Genomic DNA, 15878 nt, shown 5'->3' on the forward strand with positions numbered 1-15878 from the left:
ATAAAAAAAGTAGAACATGCTGCATTTTTCCTGCACTGGACTGTACTGGAACTCTGTAAAAAGCATCAAAAAATGCACTGGAATGCACCTAAACACACCAAAAACGCACCGGAACACACGTTCTTGTTTAAGGTTAAGAAAAAAAAAAAAAAAGGGAGGGAGGAAATGCACTGGACTGCATCGAAAACACACTGAAATGCATTAAAACCGTGTCAAACACGCACATGCAGAAAAGCATCTGGAACGCATCCTGACTGCGTTTCAATTGTATAAGCTACACAAGAATGACTTTAACAATGAAGCAGGTGAGGATTCTTGCCTACCAAATGCAGTCGTTATGCCTTTCTACTCTTCATGAAGGCAAAACATTTTCCGACTGAACAAGGTGGACATCATGATGTCACCTCCCTGCCTCTCCACTTAGGTAAAAATTGCATTCACTGCAAAAAAAAAAAATGCTAAATGCTCTTTAAATGGTGCCCATGGTACGGAACCTAGAACAACAATCAGTGTAGTGGCAGACACTGCTACAGTGATTCTCCACTTGGATCCCACAGGTATGGCATATGTGTACTTACATTGGTCCAACCTGGACCAATGTAATTATAGAAAAAATCCATACCTGGATTTAGAGCTGCACGATTAATCGTTAAGAATCGAGATCGCGATTCTTTCCCCCTCACAATCTTTTCAAAGCATTTTCCCCATTGTAAGTAGAGTTCTCGCTCAAGCTGACAGCTGTCAAAGAAAAACAAAAAACAAACATAACAGGCAGTCTGACAAGTTTCACAACATTCCTCAGCCCCTGAGCCAACTATAAACATTGTAACATTTTGTTCTTTAAATCAAAAGGAATGAACTTTGATCACTTAAAAACCAAACCTTTTTCTGACACTTATTGGTTTCAAGTTAAAATAATTTTTTGCTAGAAAATTACTTAGAATTTTAGCGGAGACCCTAGAGAATAAAATGGTGGTTGTTGCAATATTTTATGCCACATTGTATTTGCACAGCAGTCTTTCAAATGCAATTTTTTGGGGGAAAAAAAAAAACACTTTAATGAATTAAAAAACAGTAAAGTTAGCCCAATTTTTTTGTATAATGTGAAAGATGATGTTAGGCTGCAAGAATCGTGATCTTTATTCTAAGCAAATAAATTGTAGATTCTCATTTTTCACAGAATCCTTGCAGCTCTACTTGAAATTCAGCTTTAATGCTCCTCAAGGTGCAATATGTGACCACAACTTCCTGACCTGGCTCCTCCCACCCTTTACACTAGCCCAGTGGTCATCAACCCTGTCCTCAGGGCCCACTAACAGGCCAGGTTTGCAAGATAACCGAAATACATCACAGGTGATATCATTTGCTGCTCAGTGATTGCAATATTCTAGTCTGCATCTCCCCAAGGTAATACATAAAACCTGGCCTGTTAGTGGGTCCTGAGGACAGGGTTGATGACCACTGCACTAGCCTATTGGCCACCAAATGGGATAGAAAACCTCAATGGCCAACAGGAAAGAGCAAAGGGAGCCCATGGTTGTTATTTGCATCCCAAGTTTTGGAAATAAACTCTTATGTTTTCCTTGTAGCATTATACTATAATATACTAAGTCTCCTTGTAAAGGCGACTTCATCATACAATTTGCCCACAAATGGCTTTCCAGCAATTAACAGCAAGACATCTCTTCCATGTATTATAATGAGATGGCAGAAAAGATCTATCCAAGCTTTCACTGGACAAATCTGATTGTAGCAGCTTTCACCTACAAGTGAGGTGAATATTGGGACAATCGGGGCCTGAGGCATAGATATACTGTATGGTTTTGGGACGTCTGCACTGGAAAAAAGGGAGTGGCCATTGCTGACCTTCTTAAAAATAAAGGTTTCCTGGCCGTCTGCCTCCAGTACTGAGATGAGAAACTGGAACAAGCATGCAGACTGGAAAGTCAAAAGTGACCTCAAACCTACTGAAACCTTTGGATGACAAAACAGTCTACATTTTCAGGAGAGGTCACCACTGATAGCGCTGATATTCTCTCATTAAAAGAAAAGTGTGCTGCAGAACTGCCGTTGCTGAGCTTTCATCCTGAAAATACCAGATGCCTGGCTGTCACGCTGTTTCTTTGGCTTTGATACTTTGAGTCACTGCCCAGAACAAGCATTCAGATTAGAATTTATGACTTCATTCCGAGGCCCCCGTTCACACCTGGGCGTTTGTGATCGTGGACAGAATAACTGCGATTCTGGCCATGATCCCAAAGCGCTCTGCAAAACTGACAAATTGCACCACATTTGTTCAGGTGCCATTCATTTATAATGGAACCTAAATGCAGGTGCAACTACAATTTAATAAATCACACTGCAATCACAGCAAACTGCACTGTGCAAGGCTTATCGCCCCAAAAAAATAAAATAAAAATAAAGCTCCTACTTGAACAGCAAAGCTCCACGCGATGCGGTTTTGCCACAATATATTGCACACAGTCACAGCAAAACTGCACCCATGTTTAGGTGCCATTGAAAATGAATGGCGCCTGAACAAGCAAGGTGCGATTTGTCCGTTTTGCAGAGCGTTTTGGAATCACAGTAATTTGGTTTGTGATTGCAAACGCCCAGGTGTAAACAGGGTCTGATGCTTGTTTCAGGTCAGAGGGTAAAATAGCCAGAGACAACCCACTAACATTTTCAGGAACCCCAAGAACAGGAGCACCTATAGAGCCATCACACACACCTTGATCATCCCTCATAACAATAATGGATCAGGAAGCCATGAAATACCCGTAGGGCTCATTCACACAGGTGCAGAGAGCCGCACACCATAAAAAAAAAAAAGAAGTGCCTTGAGTAGGATTGTCAGCTCTATGCTGGTAACAGCACATCCAGGCGTTTATTTTCATACAGTGGGGGGAATGTGGGAGGTGAAAAGATAGAGAAACCCCCCCTGGGATGTAGACACTTTGCATCCAAAGCCACTTATTCACCCATATCATATGTGCATCTATCACTCCTCGGTGCAGAGAGACGCTCATTTCTTTTTACAGTGTACAGCTCTCTCTATGTGAATGAGCCATTATGGAAGAAAATGCTGCACCCAGGCTGCCATGGAGGCTTGTCACATGACTAAATGTTGGCATCTAAAGCAGTTTGGGAGACCAAAGAGTTGTTTTTTCAGGAAAGGTATTTCTGGCATTCTTCCTCCATTTCTGTGCCCTTCTGAGTAGTATAATTGGGTAGGGAAGGCATACTGTGACATAGGTCAGGTCTGCATTATGGTAAGAATTCAATAGTAATGTTCATTATTTGGCATAGGAACATGTGATTACTCTCTATTTCATTAGACTATTTGCACAATAAACTTGGCAGATGTCAATCATATTTAATTAACGTATTTATTGGCGTATAACATGCACCCCAATTTAAGAGGGCAGTTTCCAAAAAAAACGTGCTTTTTTTGTGCCCATCTGCAGCCTGTTCTGCGCCCATCTGCCCCCTCAATGCAGCTCATCATATCTCGGATGAAATCACCAAGCCGTTATCCGTTTCCTCACTCTCAGTCGGCAGTCACATACACAGTCCCAACTCCGCCATCGGCATTGGACCAGCTCCTGTGATAGGCCCCTTTCACACGGACGGATGCTTCAAGTCCACCTGACAGTTTTTTAGGCGGACCTAAACGCACGCTCCATGCAGGTCTATGGAGCGACAGATGTCAGCAGTGACCATGCTGACATCCAATAAAATCAGATGTATGGCGATACATCTGCCATCCATCCTGGCGGATCAAAGCGGATGAGATCTGATGAAAACGGACATGCTGTTTTTGTCCGATCCCTCCATAGGAATCAGCGGCGCTCTGACAGGCCCCTCCCCACTCATTGAGCAGAAACGAACCCGTCATCTGCCAGCTCAGCGGAGATCAACGGAGAGATCTCCTGCTGAGCTGGCAGACTCTGCTGAGCGGATCCGCCTCGTGTGAATGAGGCCATATACAGAACACTGGTGGCGGAGGCGGGACTGTGTGTCGGAGAGCCGAGTGGAGAGGAGATGACGGCTCTGCGATTTCCGCTGGTACTCGTCCCCCTCCTTCCTCCCCTCGTCCCCTGTCGGTGCATAACACGCACCTGCGATTTTACCCTTTTTTAAGGGGAAAAGGTGCGTGTTATACACCGATAAACAGTAACCATTACTTGATAAGTCCAACCATAACTTCACTTATATCCCACAGTTTTCTAGCCACCAAGTCATCCGTAGCTTTTGGCAGAAGTTCTTCCTCTTTGCAATCACCAAAATATTTCCCAGACACCCCCTCTACGTCTGGTGAGGTGGCCAAATACACAGATGTTTGCGCTCCTTCCTCTGGAGTTTTAAAGAAAGCCCAGGAGACAGCATGAAATACGGGTTTTATCAGAGTGGGGATATTGATGTGTCTTCCTAGATTTGTCCGGACTATCCCAGGGTGGAGAGAATTTACAGTGACTCCAGTGCCCTCCAAACGCCTCGCCAGCTCTCTAGTGTACAAGATGTTGGCCAGCTTGCTGCGACTGTAGCCAAAGCTTCGGCTGTAGCTCTTCTCGCTGTTTAAATCATCAAAGTTAATTTCCCCGTATTTATAAAGCTTGGAAGAGACGACCACAATCCTACTTGGGGCAGAGCTTTTCAGAAGGCCAAGAAGCAAATGAGTGAGGAGAAAGTGACCTAGATGGTTGACCCCAAACTGCATTTCAAAGCCGTCCTCAGTCTTCATGTAAGGACACTGAAAGATCCCAGCATTGTTGATAAGGACATCAAGACGAGGTTCTTCCTGGAAAATAATAATAAAAAAAGAACTTGATACATAAATTTTTCATACATTACAACGGAACACCAACTTAAGAGTTATTGTAGCTTCTAAAAACATAACCGATTGGATCTCCAACCTAAATAATTTTCAACTCATTTTTGGAACTGAAAGGGATGTATAAATATCCAAATGACCCAATACTCTACTTTATTCATTGGCGTTGGAGGCTGTTCTACTTTACTTCAGCTCTGGAAGATTTTACCTCCTTCATGACCAGGCCATTTGTTGCTATTCACCAAAGCGCTATTTTAACTGGTAATTACGCAGTCATGCAACGCTGTACCCAAACTAAATTTATATCATTTTTAGCAAACAAATAGAGATTTATTTTTGAGGTATTTGATCACCATTGGGGTTTTTTTCTTGCAATATAAACAGAAAATTTGTCCAAAAAAAAAAAAATCCAATATATTTTACTTTTTGCTATAAAATAAATCCAATAATAATAATAATAAAAAAAAAAATGTCTTCACAAATTTTTGGACAAAGTGTATTCTGCTACATGTTTTTGATTTAAAAAAAAACCAATATGTGTATATTAATTGCTTTGCATGAAAGTCACAGCGCCTACAAACTATGGTATATGGCAGCAATGCAATCAGCAACTTATAATGGGACAGTGATAATGCGGCGGTCAATCTGACACTAACATGACCAGTGACATTAATACAGTGATCAGAGATAATAATATACACTGTCACTGTACTAATGACATTGGCTGGGAAAGGGGTTAACATCTAGGGCGATCAAGAGGTTAAAAAGTGTGCCCAACTATGTGTAATATGTGTACAGTGTGCTGCTTTTACTAACTGATCTCTAATGCCGCGTACACACGACCGGACTTTTCAAGGGACTAGGTCCGACGGACTTTCGGCGGAGTTCCGACTGAACGGACTTGGCCACACACAATCACACCAAAGTCTGACGGATTCGAGCGTGATGACGTACGACCGGACTAGAATAAGGAAGTTCATAGCTAGTAGCCAATAGGTACCCTAGCGTCGGTTTTTGTCCGTCGGACTAGCATACACACGAATGGATTTCTCGGTCCGGCGGATTTCAGTTGTGAAAATTTTAAAACTTGTTCTATTTCTAAAGTTCACCGGATTTTTGGCAAACAAAGGTCCGATGGAGCCCACACACAATCGAATTGTCCGACGGACTTGTTCCGTCTGACCTTTGCTGTCAAAAAGTCCGGTCGTGTGTACGTGGCATAAGTTTCTAAGGAAAGCAGGGATGAGAAACACTGAGATCCTTCCCTGTGTACAGAGCTCTGTGTTGAATGTCAACACAGAGCTCTGGGCGGTGATTGCACACAGCCAATCAACATGTCCTGGCCATGAATCATTGGCCAAGACGTGCCGACAGGCTCCAGCTGTGTACAACCAGAAGTAAGACATTAAACCCGGAAGTAGGGAGCGACGTATGGGTACACCTCTTTGCCTACAGATGCTGCTCGTCTGCAGTACATTGCGTGCGTGGGGGTGCAGGGGGGCAAGTGATTAATGTCAGTCTATACACTGCCCATTTGTAGACCAACTCTTCTCAGAAACTCAAAAACATCTTCCTAAGCCATCCCTCAATGTGGATCAAAGTCACAGCTTCCCCTATGAGCAAAGTTAATTTCCTTCCCTGGGTTCCAAACATATTTCCTCGCTCCCCTGTGAGTTCTCTTGCCTCTGGAGCCTATGAGATGGGATCTGGCCTCTGAAAGTGTCACCTACACCAATAGGACATATCCACATCATGCAGGCACCTAAAAAACGACCCCAGGAAGCAAACAGAAGAAGAAAGAAGGATCAGTCTGGTCACATCACATGACTGCGATTTTAGATAAGTAAAATGGACATTTGGATAGTTTTTTTTTCCCTATCAGCAGATAGAGGGGGAAGTTGCCAATATCCTGGAGTTGGGCTTTAAAAATTGTCAACGGAGTTGACAGAAAGCTCGTCTAAAGACGGTGTCCAAGGCATACAGTATATTGATTGGTTTGCGCAAAAGTTTTAGCATTTACAAATGATGGGATATTTTTATTTCTTTATTTTTTACTAGTAACGGCGGCAACTTATAGCGGGACTGCGACATTGTGGCAGACAAATCGAACACTAAACTTTTTACACTTTTTGGGACCAGTGACACCAAGTGATCAGTGGTAAAAAAAATATGCACTGTCATTGTACTAATGATCCTGGCTGAGAAGGGGGTTATCAGGGGCGATCAAAGGGTTAAACATATCCCTTGCTAACTGTGTGGGGGAGGTGCTTTAACTGTGAGAAGACAGAAATTCGTGTTCCTGCTAAGCAGAAACACAGGATTTCCATCTTCTCTACTAACAGAAGGGCAAGCTGTCTTGTTTACATAGGCACACCTCTGTTCTGCCTCTGTCGGGAACGATCAATGGGTCCTGGCGGACAGCAGGTTCCGCTGGATCGGGCCTATTGGCTCCTGTTGTGTCCAATCATAGCAGGAGGGGTTGTGGCCGGGTGCGTGTGCACCCCATACTCGGAAGTGCAGAATCAAGTAACTGTATGTGATTCTGCGCAGAGAGGCTGGCTTGCCGCCGTATATATGTACTGTATATGGTCGGCAAGCTGTTAAAACAATTACAGTGCCATCATTAATGTATAGTAATAGAAGGGATGATATAAATTACACAGTGTGTGTGTGTTTAGAACAGCAAAGTAGTCAGGAGCCCATCAGAAACTAAATCACCGCAGTCCCACTCCCATCATGTGACTGGTTGTAAAGAGGAAGCTGAAATATTGCACAAGCTGAATATGTACACTGACCCCTGGATTTCCCTAGAGCAGGGATATGCAATTAACAGACCTCCAGCTGTTGCAGAACTACAAGTCCCATGAGGCATAGCAAGACTGACAGCCACAAGCATGACACCCAGAGGCAAAAGCATAATTGATTTGTAGTTTTGCAACAGCTGGAGGTCCTCTAATTGCATATCCCTGCCCTAGAGGATGTATTATTTGTACACATAGGAGGTTATTTACTAAAGGCAAATCCACTTTGCACTTTTAAGTGCAGTCGCTGTAGATCTGAAGGAGACATGCAAGGAACATAAAAAACAGTATTTTAGCTGGCACATGATTGGATGATAAAATCAGCAGAGCTTCCACTCATTTCAGATCTTCCCCTCAGATTTACAGCTACCGCACTTCCAAGTGCATTAGTAGTGCAAAGTGGATTTGCCTTTCCTAAATAACCCCCATAATCTCAATTATATAACAAGAAATCAGAACCTGTTAGTCTGAAATGTTATGCATAGTCTAGCAAAAAACAATTGTCATGCTTGTGGTGCTAATCATTGCTGACGGAGCCCCAAAATGTGAGGTTCTTACTGTTCACTTCCACCAAAGGAGTGAGCTCTTTCTCTAACTCAACCCTCCATGTGCGTTTCCTCTGCCCTGATGCAGCAGCTGAGCTCAGCATTTGAAAGTTCGCTTCTGTGATGATGGAGGTGAACAATACCAGCTGGGAGTCTCTTAGCAACATCCTAGCAACAAGGCAGGTTGATGCCATCTCTGGGAGTTTATCAATCAGACTTCAGGAGGTATGTAAACTACCTATAGCAAGGGCATTACTCAGCTTCAGTCAAAGCTACATCGTTTGTTTATATCTATAGCATAAGCAGTTTTTGGTAAAGTAAACTATGCCTTTAAAGAGGGAGTACACCCGAAAAAAAAAATTATTAAAAGCCAGCAGCTACAAATACTGCAGCTGCTGACTTTTAATAAATGGACACTTACCTTTTCTGGAGTCCAGCGATGTCGGCAGCCGAGGCCGATCGATCGCTTGGCTCTCAGCTGCTGCCGCCACCATTCTCAGTGAAGAAATGAGGAAGTGAAGCGTAGCGGCTTCACTTTCCGGTTCCCTACTGCACATACGCGAGTCACGCAGCGCAATGGGAATGCTCTGAGCTGTCTCTTGGACCCGTGTGTGTCCCAGCAGACAGCACGGCGGGACAGGCAGAGGCATAGACTCCCGTGGGAGTCTATGCCCGGAAATGGGTGCAAATACCTGTCTTATACAGGTATCTGCACCCCCTCCCCCCTGAAAGGTGCCAACTGTGGCACCGGAGGGAAGGGAAGGGTTCAGATGAGCAGAAGTTCCACTTTAGGTTGGAACTCCGCTTTAACCACTTGAAGACCAAGCCTTTTCTGGTACTTTTTCTTTACAAACGTAACCTCTTGGTGTGGGCCGCAAGCAAACTTGCGGTCTCTCAGCATGCGGGCTTTGTTGCTGAGCAGACGCATATTTGCATGTTTTAGTGCAAATACAGCTGTGCCAAGGGTGTGTGCCCTGCGCTCTCTCTGAACAGTTACCAGCAGCTAACGGAAAGCTGCTGATTGCTGCTTGCGATTGGGAGCTTTCCGATCATGTGACTGCCGTGACAGCCAATTACATTATCATAAATCTCGCCTCCTGCATCGATTGATACTGATAACCTGTAGGGTTGCACTGATACTAGTACTGGTGCCGATACCGAGCATTTGCCCGAGGACTTGTACTCCTGCAAATGCTCCGATGCTTGACCACCCGATACCTGGTCAGTCAGGGGTGATCGGTGCGGCAGCGGGGGAGTTATAAGCACTGACCTACTTGTATACCTTTCAATAGAGCAGCCAGCAGACGATTCTCCTCCTCTCCCTCCTGCGGCTTTCAGCTGCTTTACAGAAATCTATACGGGGGATTGGTGCTTGCAACTGCCCCGACTGCCACACCGATCCCCACTGACTGTCCCCTGTGCTCTTCTCCGGTCCCCCTCCGAGCTCCTCCGTCCCTTGCCATGTCCTGTGCTCCTCCATCCCCGCCATGTCCTTCCTGCTCCTCCAGTCCCCCTCTGTGCTCCTCCATCCCCCGCCATTTCCTTCCTGCTCCTTCAGGCCCCCTCCGCACTCCTCCGGTCCCCCGCCATGTCCTTCCTGCTCCTCTAGCGCCCGCTGTCTCAGATCTGTCAGGATGGAGAGCGGAGGAAGGAACCGGTATATATATATATATATGTAATTTACTGGCTCCTTCCTTTTCTGAATGCACAGAGTCAGTGATCACTGACTGTCCATTCATAACTGAGCATTGTAAACTGTGTTTACAATGTCTCAGTTTATGAATGGAGAGGAGCTTCTGCCTCCTGTCCATTCATTTTCAGTGCAGCTGAGGCTGCTGAGAAAGAGATTGGGGAATCTGTGTCCTCAGTCCCTCCATCTGTCAGATGTCAGGGGTCTATTTAGATCTCTTATATCTCACCAAAGCCCCCCCCCCCATCTTTCAACAGGGCTGATAAAAAATATATATAATAATAAACATAAAAAACATTTCAATAAATATTTAAAAGGTAAAATTTTAAAAATATAAAAAAACACTGACACCGTCCACTCCAAGCAAAAAAAAGTGATTCTCATGTTATCCAGAATCATGCAGCTCTAATATAAATAAATGATAATAATAATCAATTATTATTATTAACCGCTTCCCACCCGCCCTATGGCCGAATGACGGCCTTAGAGCGGGCAGCTTCCTTCGCCTGGCCGTCCCTGGACGGCCTGGTGTTTACTTCCGCAATGCGCGCCGCCGGGGGCGCGCATCGCGGAAGTATTGTATTTGCCGTGTCTCCCGGAGACAGGCAAATACAGATCGCCGTGAACGGCCAATCAAAGCGGCCGTTCACAGCGCGATCGCAGCTGCCAATGGGAGATGATCTCATATGTAAACATATGAGATCATCACCCATTGCCGTGTCTCTCCCTCCTCACACGCTGTCTCTGTGTGAGCGATCTAAGTATCAGCCCCAGTGCCAGTCTCAGCCCCAGTGCCAGTCTCAGCCCCAGTCTCAGCCCCAGTGCCATCTGTCAGCCCCAGTGCCATCTGTCAGACCAGTGCCATCTGTCAGACCAGTGCCATCTGTCAGACCAGTGCCAGTGCCGCCAGTGCCACCTGCCAGCGCCTGCCGTCAGCCCCAGTGCCGTCAGCCCCAGTGCCGTCACCCCGTACCGCCAGCGCCAGTCCCGCCTGCCAGCCCCAGTGCCGCCCGTCAGCCCCAGTGCCGCCCGTCAGCCCCAGTGCCGCCCGTCAGCCCCAGTGCCGCCTGCCAGTGCCACCTGCCAGCACCAGTGCCACCTGCCAGTGCCATCCGTCAGCCCCAGTGCCGTCAGTGCCGCCAGTGCCACCTGCCAGCGCCATCCGTCAGCCCCAGTGCCACCTGCCAGTGCCACCACCAGTGCCGCCAGTGCCAGTGCTGCCAGTGCCACTTGCTAGTGCCACCTGCCAGTGCCACCTGCCAGCGCCATCCGTCAGCCCCAGTGCCGTCAGCCCCAGTGCCGCCAGCCCCAGTGCCACCTGCCAGTGCCACCTGCCAGCCCCAGTGCCATCCGTCAGCCCCAGTGCCATCCGTCAGCCCCAGTGCCATCCGTCAGCCCCACCTGCCAGCGCCAGTGCCATCTGCCAGCCGCAGTGCCATCTGCCAGCCCCATTTGCCAGAGCAATTAGCCAGAGCAAATAGCCAGCACCATCTGCCAGTGCCAGCCCCATCTGCCAGCGACATCTGCCAACCCCATCTGCCAGCCCCATCTGTCAGCCCCATCTGCCTCCAGTGCCATCTGCCTCCAGTGCCATCTGCCAGTGCCACGTGGGGTCACTTTGTGGGCATTTCCATTGTCCTGGTGCTCCAGGGCCTTCAAAACTGTAATAGGTGGTTGAGAAATAAGATGTGTAATTTATGCTCCTAGAACGCCTGATGGTGCTATTTCAATATTGGGCCTCTGTATGTGGTCAGGCTGTGTAAAAGTCTCACACATTTGGTATCGTTATACTCAGGAGGAGTAGTAGAACGTATTTTGGGGTGTCATTTTTGCTATGTACATGCTATGTGTTGGAAATATCTTATAAATGGACAACTTTGCGTAAAAAAAATGCGTTTTCATTTTTTTTCCACATTTTCCCAAAACTTCTGGAAAAGAAATGAACCATTCAAACGACTCATTATGCCTCATAGATTATACGTTGGGGTGTTAGCTTTCCAAAATGGGGTCACTTTGTGGGCATTTCCATTGTTCTGGTGCTCCAGGGCCTTCAAAACTGTAATAGGTGGTTGAGAAATAAGATGTGTAATTTATGCTCCTAGAACGCCTGATGGTGCTATTTCAATATTGGGCCTCTGTATGTGGCCAGGCTGTGTAAAAGTCTCACACATTTGGTATCGTAATACTCAGAAGTAGTAGCAGAACGTATTTTGGGGTGTCATTTGTGGTATACACATGCCATGTGAGAGAAATAACCTATTACATTGAAAATTTTGTGAGAAAAAAAAAAAAAAATTCTTCATTTTGCAAAGAATTGTGGGAAAAAGATGACAACATCAAAAACCTCACCATGCATCTTAGTAAATACCTTGGAATGTCTACTTTCAAAACAGGGGTCATTTGGGGGGTATTTGTACTTTCCTGACTTGTTCGGGTCGCAAGAAATGAGATAGGCCACCAGTACATCAGGTGTGATCAATTTTGTGCGATTCGCACCACAGCTTGTAGACTCTCTAACTTTCACAAAGACCAAATAATATCCACTAATTTGGGTTATTTTTACCAAAGATATGTAGCAGTATAAATTGTGGGCAAAATTTATGAAAAAAAAAATTATAATTTGCAAAATTTTATCACAGAAACAAAGAAATATGCGTTTTTTTTCCAAATTTTCGGTCTTTTTTCATTTATAGCGCAAAAAATAAAAACCCCAGAGGTGATCAAATACCACCAAAAGAAAGCTCTATTTGTGGGGAAAAAAAGGACACAAAATTCATTTGGGTACAGTGTTGCATGACTGAGTAATTGTCATTCAAAGTGTGAGAGCACCAAAAGCTGAAAATTGGTCTGGTCAGGAAGGGTGTTTAAGTGCCCAGTAAGCAAGTGGTTAATAATCTATTCATTTTGTGTTGGGTTGGGGCTAGTTTACACTTGCTTCAAAACATGGCTTCAGACAAGCTTAGTTAAAGCTCTCTTAACGCCAGTCAAAGCTCCTGTCACTAAATAAAATGATTAGCTTACAGTCCTTCAACAAAGCTTCACTGAAGCATCAAAAACACATCATAAAAGTATGTTGAAGCGGTAGGCACTTTAGTGTGTTGAAGCTCCCACACCCCAGCCCCCATTTTACTTACCTGTACCCCCCCCCCCCCATCTCGTCCCGGGGATGAGCGCACCATAACAAGCCGGTGTCTAGGGTCCAGAATGGATGGATTGATAGCAGCGCAGTCATTGGCTCCCGCTGCTGTCAATCAAATCCTATGACCCGGGCCGAGTCATACATTCAGCTTCTATGGACGCCGAATGAATGCCTCGGGAGCGTGCCCGCAAGGTAACCGCCCCTCCGGGAGAGCGCTTCTCCTAGGGCGTTATCTGATACGGGGAGGAGCCGCAAGAGCCGGCGAGGGACCCCAGAAGAGGATGTTCAGGGCCACTCTGCAAAACGAGCTGCACAGTGGAGGTAAGATGATATGTTTGTTATAAAAAAAAAAAAAAACAAAGCTTTCGTGTCACTTAAAGCAAGTGTAAATGAGCCATAAGGCTAGGTTCACACCACAGCGATGCGGGAACGCAGCAAATCCGCTGCGTTTTCCCGCATCGCATGACTCCCGCCGGCAGTTCACACTGCCCTATGCGAACGGCTGGGAGTGTCAATGAAATGTTAATGACACCCCCAGATCCGTCCGCATATCGCAGTGCGATCTGCAGACTCGCACAGGAATCGGATCGCATGGTGTGAACACCCATGCGATCCGATTCAGTTGCGGACCAAAAAAAGGGTCCCGTGCGAGTTTGCTGCGGGAGCGATGCGAATTCAGCCATACTATCTGTATGGCTGAACTCGCATCGCTACGGAGATCGGATGTGATTTGCACTGCAGTGCGGTGCGAATCACATCCGGATCTCCCCCCGCAGCAGTGTGAACCCGGCCTTAGGGTGTTAATTATTTTATTTTTAATTTTATTTATGGGTTAGGGGTTAATTATTGACACATAAAATTAATTTATTATATTTAATAAATATGTAGTAGTAGTAGTAGTATTAACACCCCAACAAAAAAATCAAATATTATTATTAAGACAAAATAATAACCCCTAAACCTAAGAATAATTAGTAATAATAATAATAATAAGTCTGTTGCACCTGTCACACACTGATGGCGGTGCAATGCTCTGCAGACTCCAATGTAAACATTCTGGATTGTATTTCTGGGTGTACGTTCATTACATAGTGTACAGTTCTGTTAATGTTAGTGTTCGAAATCTTGAAGACATGAGGGGATCCTGTATACACCGGTACCGGGGGGGAGGCGGGGCCCTGTATACACCTGTACCGGAGGCGGGGCCCTGTATACACCTGTACCGGAGGCGGGGCCCTGTATACACCGGTATCGGAGGCGGGGCCCTGTATACACCGGTATCGGAGGCGGGGCCCTGTATACACCGGTACCGGGGGTGGGGTCTTGTATACACGGGTACCAGGGGGCGGTCCTGTATACACCTGTACCGGGCGGGGTCCTGTATACACCGGTACTGGGGGGCGGGGTCCTGTATACACCGGTACCGGGGGGCGGGGTCCTGTATACACCGGTGCCGGGGGGCGGGGTCCTGTATACACCGGTACCGGAGGGGCGGGGTCAGTATACACCTGTTCGGGGCGCGAGGGTCAGCATACCCCTGTTCGGGGGGCGGGGGTCAGCATACCCCTGTTCGGGGGGGCGGGGTCAGCATACCCCTGTTCGGGGGGCGGGGTCAGCATACCCCTGTTCGGGGGGGCGGGGTCAACATACCCCTGTTCGGGGGGCGGGGTCAGCATACCCCTGTTCGGGGGGGCGGGGTCAGCATACCCCTGTTCGGGGGGGGGGGCGGGGTCAGTATACACCTGTACCGGGGGCACGGGGTCAGTATACACCTGTACCGGGGGCGGGTCAGTATGCACCTGTACTGGGGGGCGGGGTCAGTATACACCTGTACTGGGGGGCGGGGTCAGTATACACCTGTAGCGGGGGCGGGGTCAGTATACACCTGTACCCGGGGGCGGGGTCAGTATACACCTGTACCCAGGGGCGGGGTCAGTATACACCTGTACCCGGGGGCGGGGTCAGTATACACCTGTACCCGGGGGCGGGGTCAGTATACACCTGTACCCAGGGGCGGGGTCAGTATACACCTGTACCCGGGGGGGCGGGGTCAGTATACACCTGTACCGGGGGGGGCGGGGTCAGTATACACCTGTACCGGGGGGGGCGGGGTCAGTATACACCTGTACCGGGGTCCCCCAAACTCCTCCTACCTTCAGCACCTCCTGGCAGAAGCGGCGGACGGATCGGAGGGAGCTCAGGTCCAACTCCTTCACTACGACCTCCCCGGTGTTGCCGGCCTCCAGCCGGAGCTCCCGGGCCGCCTCCTCCGCCCTTCCCCGGTCTCTGCAGGCCAGGATCACCCGGGCCTGTCTCCGGAGAAGCTCGGCCGCCGTCGCCTTGCCGATGCCGCAATTGGCCCCGGTGACGATCACCGTCTTCCCCCGCATCAGGGCGGACGCGGCGGCCCGAACGTTGCTGCTCATCAGGCGTCGAAGTACCAGGATGATCCCGCCACCCAGAGCCGCCGCCAGCAGCAGCGAGGAGGAGCTGAGCGCCATGTCAGGTGTGGGCAGAGGCCGGGCAACGGAGAGCACTCCCCGGGGGCCGGAGGGGACATAACACCTGGACGGGAGGAGAATGTGTGACCTCATATCCCGGGGGAGTGTAACATGTCATCACTAGGGGGGTTCATCAGGGAAGTCCTTATTCAATGAACCCGGGCAAACATATTCTTGGGCCCCCCTTACCCATAATGCAATATTGTGCTCCATCCCAAAAAAACAAACTCTCAAAAAACTTTAACAATGTGAACATAAATAACTGGTCCACGTTCACTGGTTGCTAGAGGTTACTGCAGTCTTACCACCTACTGATTGGCTTAGGGAGGTTACAGCATATCCTTACCACTCACTGATTGAGTTACCAG

General features: G+C 47.5%; 1 protein-coding gene across 1 annotated transcript; it reads right to left on the minus strand.

The window, feature by feature from the left end:
* Positions 1 to 3370: 3370 nt before the first annotated feature.
* RDH14 (retinol dehydrogenase 14) lies at positions 3371 to 15634 on the minus strand. Its single transcript, XM_077480037.1, has 2 exons — positions 15163 to 15634; positions 3371 to 4801 (listed from the first exon to the last, which is right to left on the minus strand). Exons 1-2 carry the CDS (start codon positions 15601 to 15603, stop codon positions 4184 to 4186), a joined length of 1059 nt encoding a protein of 352 aa, XP_077336163.1. The 5' UTR covers positions 15604 to 15634; the 3' UTR covers positions 3371 to 4183.
* Between the last annotated feature and the right edge of the window lie 244 nt (positions 15635 to 15878).

The sequence above is a fragment of the Lithobates pipiens genome, unplaced genomic scaffold (genome assembly GCF_037356315.1).
Source record: "Lithobates pipiens isolate NorthernLeopardFrog02 unplaced genomic scaffold, aLitPip1_a1.2 Scaffold_16, whole genome shotgun sequence".
Taxonomy (NCBI): Eukaryota; Metazoa; Chordata; class Amphibia; order Anura; family Ranidae; genus Lithobates; species Lithobates pipiens.